Here is a 12,611-nt window from a genome sequence, read left to right as displayed (position 1 = left end):
AGGGTGGAGTCCCATGAAGCGTATTTACCGCGTATCGCGTAACCGCGTAACCAATCAATAATCAGTAAAACGCGAAATCACAACAGCGAATCGCTTCTGATTGGTTACGCGGTTACGCGATACGCGGTAAATACACCTCATGGGACTCCAGCCTAAGTCCCTAGAGTAACTAAAGTCCTCTTTCTAGGGACTCTAACTATCACTGGGCATTCTCATATGTTTTGCGTCTCGCTCCGCGAGGAGGCAGCGCGATGCTCGTGATGAACGAGACTGAGCGAGACATCCAGATTAACGATCTCATTCTCCTTTTCTTTTTCTCTCATTGCATATATCCACTCTGATCCACTCGCCCCTTTGACTGCTTCGGTACCGTTCGTTCTGTCCAGTTCTGTCAAACTCCGGCAAAAAAGGGTTTGAGTAGGGCCCGTGCGCGAGGAGCTGTGAGTGTGGGTCGCGTGCGGGGCGGGGCAGATTTTTTTTACGCGAATCTCGTCGGTGTCGATCGTCAAGGAAAATGAATTGATCGATTCGCGTCCGATATATCGTAGATTTATAATTTATTCGCCGATATCCTCGCACCAATTGTCACACCTGTGCAATCCGATCAGCTCCGAAGGTAGGCAACCATCGAGGGAGAGACAACCATGGAGGACGATCTGCCGACCGAATACGATGTGGTCGTCGTAGGAACAGGTATTGATTCTTATCATGACGGGGGAAATGGTTGCGCGTCGCGTTCATCAGCAGAAACTAAAACTTTTTCACCGGTAACTTTCGCTGTCATAATTTCCGACAGGTATGACCGAGTCCATCGTCGCCGCAGCGGCAAGCAGGATCAGCAAGAGGGTTCTACATCTGGACAGGTAACGACCAAGTGTTTGGAGTATCTTTTCCTTTTTGCATCTGTCACCTGTCAATCATATGTACAGTTAAAATATGTTTGACATATAAACTTATAAAGATAATCATCAATATTTAATATTTTTGTTATTTATTTTTGATATTTATATTAGTATTTATATTTATGTTTAATATTTATGTTAGTATTTATTATCTTATTAAATCTTTGAAAGAGAGAATTGCCAGAATTGTATGAAATAATTTTGTTGTATTTTGATATGCTGTCAGTTTGTTTATTATTAAATATAATTATTATTAAATATTCTTAATAGTGCCAGAATTATATAAAAGATAATCTCTCTTGCTTAATCATTAGAAGAAAAGTAAGAAAATAAAGAAGTATTTTGATTAAATTTTTATCATGCATTTTTGTTGAAAGATAAAAAGATTTCTTTTACCTTTCCTGATAAAATATGATAAGCTGTTTGTAATCAAGACAATATTCATGCATATTATTATTATTAATTAAAATTTTTACTTGTTTTGTTTAGCAACGAATATTATGGAGGACTGTGGGCTACATTTAATTTTGATGGCTTACAAAAATGGATAGAAGATTTAAAAACCGTTAAAAGTAGTACTAGGAATACAAATGTCGATTTGAAAACGAACGAAAAATTTTTGAAGGCTAGTGACCAATATTCCACAGTCGAGAACATTGGAGAAATCTGGTATATTTCCAAGTAAGAAATGATCTGCATAAATTGACCGTTTAACAATTTTAGATAATATCTTGTGTATTCTGACTAGTTATCTTTTTTATGCAGTGATGCAGACCTGCCTGACGTATCTTCAAAAGATACCCAGACTGAGGGTTCTGGAGATAGTGCCGCCCTCGAAGGTGCGGAAAAGACTGATCAGGACAAGGCTGATAAAAAGGAAAATGTGAAACAATGGAGCATAGACCGTATCAAGAAGGAATACAGAAGATTTAATATCGATCTGGCGCCTAAAGTAAGATTGTAGATAGTTACTTATTTGTAGACACATTATTCTTAATGTACATATGTATATAGTATGTGATTCTTATTGCAGCTATTATTCGCCCGTGGTGAATTAGTAGAACTGTTGATTTCCAGCAACATTGCACGTTATGCCGAATTTCGTGCGGTCTCTAGAGTTGCTACTTTTATGGATGGTAAACTTACACAAGTCCCTTGCTCCCGTGCCGATGTGTTCGCTAACAAAACGGTTAGCGTAATCGAGAAAAGAATGTTGATGCAGCTTTTGACATCTTGTATGGAACAAGGCGCCGATAGTCCAGAATTTGATGGTGCGTGTCGTATGTAAATGTTTTGAATACGGATACATTTTCTTATTTATTTAATTTTTTATTAATAATGTATTCCTTTTATCTTTTAGGTTTCCGTGATAAAACATTCTTAGAATATCTTAATACGAAAAATCTTACGCCTATAGTACAGCATTATGTTATGCAAGCTATTGCAATGGCAACGGACAGAACGTCATGTAGAGACGGCGTTAATCGTACGAAGCATTTTCTCAATAGTCTTGGACGTTATGGAAATACACCTTTCTTATGGCCTATGTACGGAAGCGGAGAACTGCCTCAATGTTTCTGCAGGTGCATTTCTAAAAACACGAAACGCTGAAACTTTTTCTATATTTTATATCTAAAACTGACATTTTCCATACTTTTACTAGACTATGTGCAGTCTTTGGTGGAATTTATTGTTTAAAAAGACAATTAGACGGCGTAGTAGTTAACGAGGATAAATGCAAGGCCATTATCAGTGGGAAACAGAGATTGGCTTTGGAGCATTTAGTCGTAGGGCAAGGACACTTGCCACCAGAAATCGTAGCCTCTGAGGGAGAAAATCAAATTTCGCGCGGAATTTTCATTACTGACAGGTATTTTTTTCATACAGATTTTGCACAGTTTAAAAGATATGTATATGCGTACAATATATTTTATTGGAGATATTTTTCGCTGTTATAGGTCAATTATGCAAGGTGAGAAAGAAAGTCTAACTCTTTTGTATTATCCGCCGGAAAAACCAGACCAAGAAGCCGTTACTCTAATTGAATTGGGACCATCTACTAATGCTTGTCCTCAAGGATTATGTATGTATGATATCAATAGGAATATATTTCAGAATCGATTTGATTTATGTCCGTATCGCACATTTCTTTTTTTCTTTAGTCATAGTTCATATGACATGCAAACGTACTAAGAATGCAAAGGAAGATCTGGCATATGTCGTGAATAAGTTCCTGAGAGCAGAACCGCTTGATCCCAATGCTGTGCGTAGTTCTTCTGATTCTCATACTCAAACAGTCTCTCCTGATAAACGACATCTTCAGGTAAAGTATCTTTATAAAAATTGTTAATATAAAATTATATCTCTTATGAGAGGTAAAATATAAAAAATATTAGAATCATGTAAAAGCAAACATTCTTTTTTATTGAATAATTATATTAGGATGACCGACAAGAGAAAGAAGAATCTGAGTATCCATTACCCCAAGTATTATGGTCTTTATATTTGAATTTACCTGCAAGCGACATTAAACTAAGCGATTCTGCGCCAAGTAATATACACCTATGTTCTGGACCGGATCTTGAACTTGATTTCGACTTTGCTGTGAATCAGGTATATATTGATAATATGAGATATAGTAGTAATGTAATGTATTAATAATTGTGTATATATAAAATATAATTAAAAAAATTACTGTTTTAAATATTCTATAGTTTTGTATTATTTTTGAGATAAATGTATTTACTGCAAAACGGTATCAGTTTTTTTAAAACTACTTTGATAAATTGTACTTTTTAAAATTGCACTACATAACTCTTTAGAATTTTTATTTTTTGCTTCCAGGCTAAGAACATTTTCAAGTCTATGTATCCAGATGAGGATTTTTTACCACGCGCGCCTGATCCAGAGGAAATTGTTCTGGAAGGCGATGAAGCACCAGGCCCAAAATTCGAGGGTGGTGATATCGTAGAGGGTGAGGAGAAGCAAGATGTCGAAAAGGCCGAAAAAGAAGAATGAACAACTATCATATAATGATAGTATAATGCTTTTGCATCTCTGTTGTCGAAAAGCAAATAAGGCTTTTGCGCCTTTAGTGTCTTTTATCTTCATCGTTATTGCATTTCCTTATAAATATATTCGAAAAAAAAGAAAAAAAAACGAGCATAAGGTACAGATTGCGAGACAGTAGTAACGAGAAGCTTTACGGCGTTAAAATTATTTTTTAATTGTTCGTACACTTTTACACATTGCTTTTTGTCCCTTCAGAATATTTTCGTCGTTGAATCGCTTATTTCCGATTCATCTCTCACCTATACAAATGCAGTGCTTTCGCATTTCACATTTTACTGATAAAAGTGAGCTTTGGTAAAGAAGACACAGACTCGTTAGAAGAGCACAAGTGCATTTACGAAAAGTTTGGTGAAAAGTTTATGAAATTATATCACTGAATTGATATACTGCGATTCACACGTTATATATATAATATATGTATTTTTTATTTAATAATTTTTTGTGTATAATTAAACAGCGAGAATAAAGAAAATGCAGATGCATATTGAAATCCATTCTAGATAGACGTAGCGCTCGTAATCATTAGACTCAGAACATACCTTATACACCGTATAACATTATCAGCAAAGATAAGAATGGGAAGATATGTGGCGTCACGCTTTGATACTTTAGTAGATATTGACAGCATTGCATACCGTAATTTACATATAAGGTATTGTATGTGCACGAGCCATTAGTCATTTAGATAGACATCGTGACATATTGGAATTGATAGTTTGTATTACACGCATTATACATAAATGGATATTCTACCTTTAATGCGTCATAATATATCTGTAATAAATATGAGAAACAAACATAACATGATTTAAATGAATAATTTGTTTTGACATAATTGTGTTTAGGGTATGGTTTGGAATAATTTTATCGGTGATTTTATTGTATTGTTGTATTCATATTTATCAAATGAAAAGAAAGGCACCAGTTATTTTAGCGAATTTTAACGTGATTGTATTCGTCCGATATTTGTGGCTTAAATAAGATAATGGTTTAATAATTTTAGTATTTTTTTATTTTTAGACATAAATCGCTTTCAATTTACCGCTCACACATTCCATAGTTTACGTTTACGAAGAAATAATATCTTATTCACTTGTTCAAGATTGATAAGATAACATTTCCTTTTTCATTTTAATATTTATGTCGTCTCAGATGTAGATAATTATTTTAAGATATACATATTTTCTATTTTACAGATATTTGTGTAATTTCTTTCTCATTCTTGTATATTTATAAAAGACCGGAAAAAATTGATTTGAATTGACAATATGATTATTTGTTAATTTTTTTAGATATAAAATTCATATATACTTTTATATTTGTATTAGAACACAACTTCACAAAGATAGAATAAATGAATTTGTTATCCTTTTATTTCATATTTTCAATAAAATTGAACAAATATATACATACATGTATCTAGTATTCATATAATTCAGTAATATATCAGCAAAGATTAATCATACAGTTCAAAATTAAAGATTTTTATAGTTTTCAACAGATTTAATTTTAACTTACATCATTTCTTTACATTTGAGAAATCACTTATTATATTAGCATTTATTTAAATATTATACTATTTAGCATTTTTAAATATTGTAGCATTCTTTATCAAAATTGTGTATCGTTTTCGTTAATATATATTTACTTTTATTTATATACAATTTTTATACGGCATATAAAAAATAAAATTATGATAAATTATATAACTTGTTGTCGATTATACATTATATATATATATATATATATATATAATTGTGTAATAAACTTAATATTATTCTTATTTGTTTCGATATACATAAAATTACTGGCAGTACATCCTTAACGTCACATGTCCTACAATACAAATTGTAGTCAACATTTAAAAATATGAGTGCACATAAAATTTACTACATATGTAATTATCTTGTAATCCAATTTAATTCAGTATCAATGAGTGTTTCTATCCATCAAAATATTCCCACACAACAAAGTTCTCCAACAAACCTAGAGACATTTTTAGAACATCGCTTGAAGAACTGTGTTGTGGATTTTTTTTTATTAAAGATTAAAGAAAAGAAAAATAAATACATGACAAAAAAAATTCTATATAATTATATTTTTTATAAATGTAATTATAAACTATATATCAATATTATCAACTTAAAATTATGAGAGCTTAAAAAATAAAATTAACTAATATACTTTGACAAATAAAATGTAAATGCAAGGAAAATATCTAGATTTCTTGCCGTTTACATCTTGTTTATATATCTGTTGAGATATAGCTACCCAAAAAACAAAGTGTTTAAAATCGGATCATAAGACGTCTTTATGTCACAATGCATTTAAAGACGTCTTTATATTGTTTGAGTCAAATTAATGTTTCAAGATTATCCACTATAGATTTGTTCAAAATCTCGGTCAATAACAATTCCTAACATCAGGCCTGTAGTTCTATGCACATTTCGACCGATTTTGTCTACCATTATCCCTACTCCTTTTCATAGCATTTAAACTGTGCACGGAGACATAAAATGATTGTTCATGAACGGTATTAGCTGTAAATCGTATAGGGCATTATATAGGACTCGAAATATAAAACTCGAAGTGCCGATCGACACTTGGGCTGCATGCGGATTAGTGAAGTAAAGGACAGGAACCAAGCTGAAAATCGGCCGAAATGTGCAAGTAAATCCCAGTACTGGTCTAAACGCTATGAAACAAAAGGAGTACACGGAGAATTTTTTCTTAGAATTTACCCTGAAAATATGATAGTCGTGAGGCAACATTAATATTTCCAAGAATTTTAATGTAAATCTCCTTCATTCATTAATAAATCTCCTTTATTCATACAATACTACTATACTACTAATAAAGTATAAAATAAATTCGATTAACTTTACTGAAATGCATGGTAAAAATCTTTAAAATATTATATTGTACCACAACCACCATAAACAATATTACAAAAACAATAGACAACTCAGAATTAGTACACAGTTATTATTAATGTACGTTACAATTCTTCTTTATTCTTCACCTGTATGTACGTATATTTCCGACGTTTCGGCTACTTTTTTCTTCATAATATAACATTAGGCTTAATAATCAAAAAATTTAAATGAAATTGTTCTGAATGTAGACGCAATTAGTCAACCTACAGTAATGGTTGCAGCACAGACTCTTGCATAACACAATGCATAATGCATAAGGGAATCAACCAATCGAAATTATTCTTTTCCATGGAATGAGAGGAAAGAAAAGCTTCTGATTAGTTGATTCGCTTATGTACTATGTGTTATGCGTTATGCAAAAGTCCGTGCTGCGACCATAATTCCCATTTGATCATGTGAACGACTCTTCTTAACAAGTCGAGATTTGTAAGATCGGTCGTACTAATAACTTGCACCTCCATCCTGTTACGCACAATTAAGAATACAAATTATATAAAATTTGTCGATTAGACGTGTGTCTTCGTTCATATCTATATAAATACTACGTTTATATTAACAACCACCAGATTTTCAGGGTAAATTTTGAAACAAAATTCTCTTCGTGTAGGGATGACGATAGGCAAAATCAGTCGAAATGTGCAACCTGGCTTCAGGCCTGTTCTACATCTTGGAAAATTTAGTCTGTGTAAAAGAAATTATAATTTGAACACAAGCTCTAATCTAATAACAATAAACACATTGTCAATATATGCTTAAAATTTAATATTTAGTCTTGCGTTTTACTTGAGATCCACAGAATTCTATCTCTGCCTTGGTAACAATTTTGCAAATTTGCATTTTAATATCTGCTTGGACTTCGTTAGGTAAATTCAACACAGTCTGTGCCATACTCTCAAAAAATAATTCAATACTATTCTTGTTAGATTTGGATTTCGTCTTACTATTAGTACGCAAATCTTTATCATAATTATTACAATTTTTATCACTATTAGTATTACTACTGCTAATATCATTACTATTCTTCTTATTACTACTATTATTATTACTATTACTACTATTATCAGTGTTATTATTGTTATTACAATTACTTTTTGCTATGATGCTTGACCTTTCAGTTTTCACAATTTTATCAATTTTACTTTCATTAGTTATTGGTACAATATTTACGGTTTCACTTTTATTACTGTCGTTAATGGTCTTACTGTTGACAGCTGTTGTGTTAATAGTCTTACTGTCGACAACTACTTTTGTGTCAATGGTTTTACTGTCAATATCGCTACTAAAAACGTTTTTCTTTTGCAAAACACTGTTGTCATTGCTAATTGGTTTGATATTTTTTATCTTGTCAGATTTATCTAGAGGTGTAACGTGTGTAATAGTTACTTTTTCTTTCAGTGGACTTGGTAAAATAACACGATTTGATGGTAAAGTAGCCATATTCATTATTGGTAATCCAAATTTATGTTTTAGTATAGTCGAAGTAATAGGTTGTAAAGGTTTCGGCCGAATCGGACGAAAACGGTCCTTCTTCAAAGTTGCCTTCATATCCGTGGAATGACTTTGCTTTGGCGAGGCTGAGATTTGTGAACTGTTGCTGTATCTACCTCTACCTTTACCTCTACCTCTGCCTCTGCCTTTACCTCTACCTCTACCTCTAAACTTCGCCGGCAAAATGGTAACATCATGTTCTTCTATTGAGGGAACTTCCACAAAATTGATATTTAAATTGTCAGGCTTAAAATTTTGTTCAGATTCCATCTCCATTTTGACAATGCTTTGATCGATTTCCTTATATGTTTGGGGGCATGTTGTCTTATCCATTTTTCGATTAAAAATCGAACTTCTTTAAGATCTTCTGAGTTTATATTATTCATTAATCCTGCAATAAAAAATATTCTGTCATAAAAAACATATATCGCTTAATATTTTTATGTTAAAAAATTTCGGATTATTTCTCAAGTAGTTATAATTATGACCTTTTGCAGTCCTATGTAGACCTAAACATTTGCTCTCTTTCATTTCGCTCTTCAAATATCTAAGTTAGTACACGACATTATAATGAGCAAACTATATTTTTAAAATTTCCATACAATTTTTTTCAAATAATAGAGTATTTTTAATTCATTAAAATTCAAATTAAATTGAAAATAAAATAATCCTCACTCATTTGTGGGAAACAATTTGGAAAAAGTTAAAAACAATATATTTTTATCATATTATTCCTAAAAAGGAATAGAAAAAAAGAAAAAGCTTTTGATTTTTTTCATGTATGAAATATTGGTAAAAGGAAACAAACATCTTTGCACATATCCTCTACAACATTTGAAAGTTAAGAATGTGTGATAAATTTTTTCTTGTTTATACGCATATAATACTTTTTTAATGAAAATATTTTGTGCATGCCAGAGGCATAGAAGGATACTAATCATGCTTAAAATTAAGCTATTATATATTTAAGTGCGTGAGACTCCTCTTTTTGTCAATTCTTAAGTTTACATCACATTTGCACGTACGGAGTATCATGTTGAATATCACAGCCAACCACCATGTTGTAATCGGTATAATTGTGAAAATGATACAGGAAAACGCATTATACCCGCGTAGCAAAATTGAGTTCGCAATTGGAAAAAACGATGAATTTACGTTAGTTTCAAATCGCGTCAACTTCGATTTTCCTAAGAGATAGACTCATTCGCAGCACAGTGTCGTAATACCGAAAAATTGGAAAGAAACTTTTTCCGAAACAATTGACGCAGTAGGTCGCGTTCAACGGAAATAGTAGTAAGGCTATCGGTAGCGCCTAACGGTCGAATGGAATGATTGAATGGATTGAACACGATTGGTTTTCGCCCAGCAAATTAGCCGTGGGTATTACATGCTTGAGACGTGACAATTCGTTGATGCTGAACATGTCGAATGAGATTTGTCGGAACGCCAGATCTAAAAGTAAGAGCCAATCGTTTTAGCTGCTCGACGAATCGTATTGTGACCCAATGGGAGATGACAAAGCGTATTTGACGTTATTTTCTTGTCCGTTAAGGCCATGGCGTATAAAAATACTTAAGGCGTAAGACTTAAGCAGTAAGCGAATCGACCAATCACAATAGAAACCGTAAGACCATACGTAAGCAATAGCGAATCCAACATATTTGGGCCTTCTACAACAATAAGTCGCAAGTCAGAACGTCAGAAGTCTTAACCAGTCTTAACCAAGTCGTTCAAGTTGGCTATTAGCTAATTTCACCGATTATGACTTAAGATCGCTTAGAACTTCTGTCTTGCGGCTTATTGTAGAAGGCCCAATTAATTTCGTTACTTCGTAAGTAAGTCTTACGTCTTAAGTTTTTCTATGTGCCAAGGCCTTTACCCCGGATCTACAATAGATGTTTTAAGTCTTAAGCCGTAAGAAATTGACCAATTACAGTTGAATCCGAGAAGAATATGCGACTGTGATTCGCCCATTTCTTATGGCTTAAAGCAAACCCTATTGTAAATCCGGATTTATGGAAAATGGCAAAGCGTATTCGACATTCTTTTTTGTCCGTTGTAAGCTACTTTAAGGATGGCAAGCTTCTGGATGAATTTACGTTGTTTTCACAGTGGAATAATTAAAGATAATTGAAAAATTAATATTTTGACTGATATAAATATTTCAATAAGCTTATATCGGACTATTAAATTATATATATAATATACATATAATGTATATATAAAATTTGTTATATATCTATAAATGTCAGTAATAAAATTAATATTACGAGTAAATTAATATTACTAATTCTAAATTTTGGCGCAGTTTATATATCCATTAAATATTAAATAAATAAATAAAAGTATTAAATTTATTTTACAATAGCTTATGCTCATAATCTCCTTTTTATTTTATTGATTTTTCAATACATTCGCTGAACCTTGTTTTAATTTTCTTATTTTTAAATTCATTAATTTAAGAAATTTATTCCTTAATAAATTTGTATAATAATTTGACCAAGACTGTTAATCAAGGGACTTTATTTATGATATAAGATTATGATTTAAGAGAAAGAAAAATCGGAAACAATTTAAAAAATTGCCTAACATTCGTACACACTTTCGTTGTGATAGTTAAATAAAAAATTTATGAAAAAAATAAATTTTTCATTTGTCTCGATTCTCATTTTTCTATTCGAATAAGATATTGACATATACAAAGCATTTCGCAAACACGTATTCAACTATGAGAACTTCGTAGAATTATGTACAAGCGATTTTAAGTAAAAAAAATTATGACAATATGCATACGTTTAATTAAGGAGGTTGAAAGGGCATAAAACACATATATTAATATTTATGTTTTAAACAAACTACATACATGAAAGTTGTGTTCATAACATTCTGGTTTTATTGAGCAACATATTTTTATAGATTATTTATTTTATTTGTGTTATTAGTTTTATTGTTATAAACAAAAATTGTTAAAATAATAAGGAAAATCTAAATGCTTTTATATAAATATGTTAAGTACTAAACATATGACTTATGCAAAGTTTCATTGAGATTCACCATTAGTTTATAACAAATAACAAATTTTATTTATTTACTAACAATTAATATCTGCATCTCAAAGTAACTTTACATAAATATTATTGAATTCATAAAATATTTATATTAAAAAATTGAGATTTTTATCATTATTTTATAATACATTTTCATATATTTACATTAGAGTACAAATTTAAAAAATATTACTACCTATTTAAATAACTTTTGATCCAGATGGTCAACTGTTTCTATTTTTTTTGTATTATTATTAAATGTAATTTAGAATAGTCTGTAATTTTTTCAAGTAATTTTTAACATATTGCATTTGCCGTACAACCTCCTTAATAACTTAATTTGAAATAAATTTAATAATTCAATTTCGAATAAAAGTGCGTAATCTCTCTTGTTTCCCTCACTCGTAATTAATATAGTGATGTATGTCGCTTTATTATTATTATTATTATTTTCATTAATAGGAGATAGGCGTTATCGATCCGATTGGCGGATCCTGCCATTTAAATTCCTCTTGATAGGTAACATAAACTACCCAGTAGCAGACATTGAGTAGACCGAAAGACGCAGGAAAGACTATCCGCGCCACTCTGTCGATGTAAGATACGCTATTTATGTATCTCTTCGACATACGATCGCCGCGTTTTCGATAGTTGCTAGCCACTTCCCGCTGCCGGCGACGCCTGTAATTTTAAATATTAATTATAGCATCTCTTTCGTACAATATAGATGCAACTATTAATAAAAGAAATAATAAAAAAGAAATAAATAAATAGAAAATAGTTATAAGATAAATATGTGTAGAATCCTGGGAAAAAATGTTTTATGTATAATTATATAAAATTATATATGTACAACTGTGTATAATTATGACATATGTCCAATTACATAAAATTATATATAATTATATATAAGAAAAATAGAACTATATTAATTAGAATCTATTAATTAGAATAAAAATTGAACAGAGATATACTGCAGTGCGATATCGCGTATTTCATAAAATTTGTTTTCTTAATTCATGATATACCTGAAAGCTTCATCTCCCGCTAAGCAATAAAGAAACTGCCTCCATATCGGTAAAATAAGTTCAGTTTGCGTCTGCCTCTCCATCGTCGACGGTTTCGAAGAAACGGCGACCGTGATGGAATGACAGGAGTCTCGTTCG

At 31.3% G+C, this 12,611-nt stretch overlaps 3 protein-coding genes across 3 annotated transcripts in view; 1 reads left to right on the top strand and 2 right to left on the bottom strand.

The window, feature by feature from the left end:
- The first annotated feature begins 255 nt into the window (after window positions 1-255).
- Window positions 256-5,053, top strand: Rep (Rab escort protein). The gene is made up of 11 exons (XM_018518823.1): window positions 256-693; window positions 797-863; window positions 1,392-1,583; window positions 1,668-1,854; window positions 1,936-2,173; window positions 2,263-2,485; window positions 2,566-2,772; window positions 2,861-2,985; window positions 3,065-3,225; window positions 3,345-3,515; window positions 3,747-5,053. Exons 1-11 carry the CDS (start codon window positions 645-647, stop codon window positions 3,918-3,920), a joined length of 1,794 nt encoding a protein of 597 aa, XP_018374325.1. The 5' UTR covers window positions 256-644; the 3' UTR covers window positions 3,921-5,053.
- A 2,616-nt stretch (window positions 5,054-7,669) lies between these two features.
- LOC108768383 (ras guanine nucleotide exchange factor P) lies at window positions 7,670-9,659 on the bottom strand. The gene is made up of 2 exons (XM_018518784.1): window positions 9,424-9,659; window positions 7,670-8,789 (listed from the first exon to the last, which is right to left on the bottom strand). The coding sequence occupies exon 2, from the start codon at window positions 8,729-8,731 to the stop codon at window positions 7,670-7,672; it is 1,062 nt and encodes a 353-aa protein (XP_018374286.1). The 5' UTR covers window positions 8,732-8,789; window positions 9,424-9,659.
- Window positions 9,660-11,876: 2,217 nt separating this feature from the next.
- Window positions 11,877-12,611, bottom strand: part of LOC108768382 (gamma-aminobutyric acid receptor alpha-like) — an 8,538-nt gene continuing 7,803 nt past the window's right edge. Inside the window, exons 9-10 of the mRNA XM_018518783.1 lie at window positions 12,474-12,607; window positions 11,877-12,126 (exon numbers count right to left, since the gene is read on the bottom strand). Coding sequence (XP_018374285.1) covers window positions 11,901-12,126; window positions 12,474-12,607 — 360 coding nt within the window. The 3' untranslated portion in view covers window positions 11,877-11,900. The remainder of the gene's footprint in view (window positions 12,127-12,473; window positions 12,608-12,611) is intronic.

This window comes from Trachymyrmex cornetzi, unplaced genomic scaffold, assembly GCF_001594075.2.
Source record: "Trachymyrmex cornetzi isolate Tcor2-1 unplaced genomic scaffold, Tcor1.1 scaffold793, whole genome shotgun sequence".
Classification (NCBI taxonomy): Eukaryota; Metazoa; Arthropoda; class Insecta; order Hymenoptera; family Formicidae; genus Trachymyrmex; species Trachymyrmex cornetzi.
Note: the sequence above shows the minus strand (reverse complement) of the source record. Positions and strands in the feature narration are given on the sequence as shown.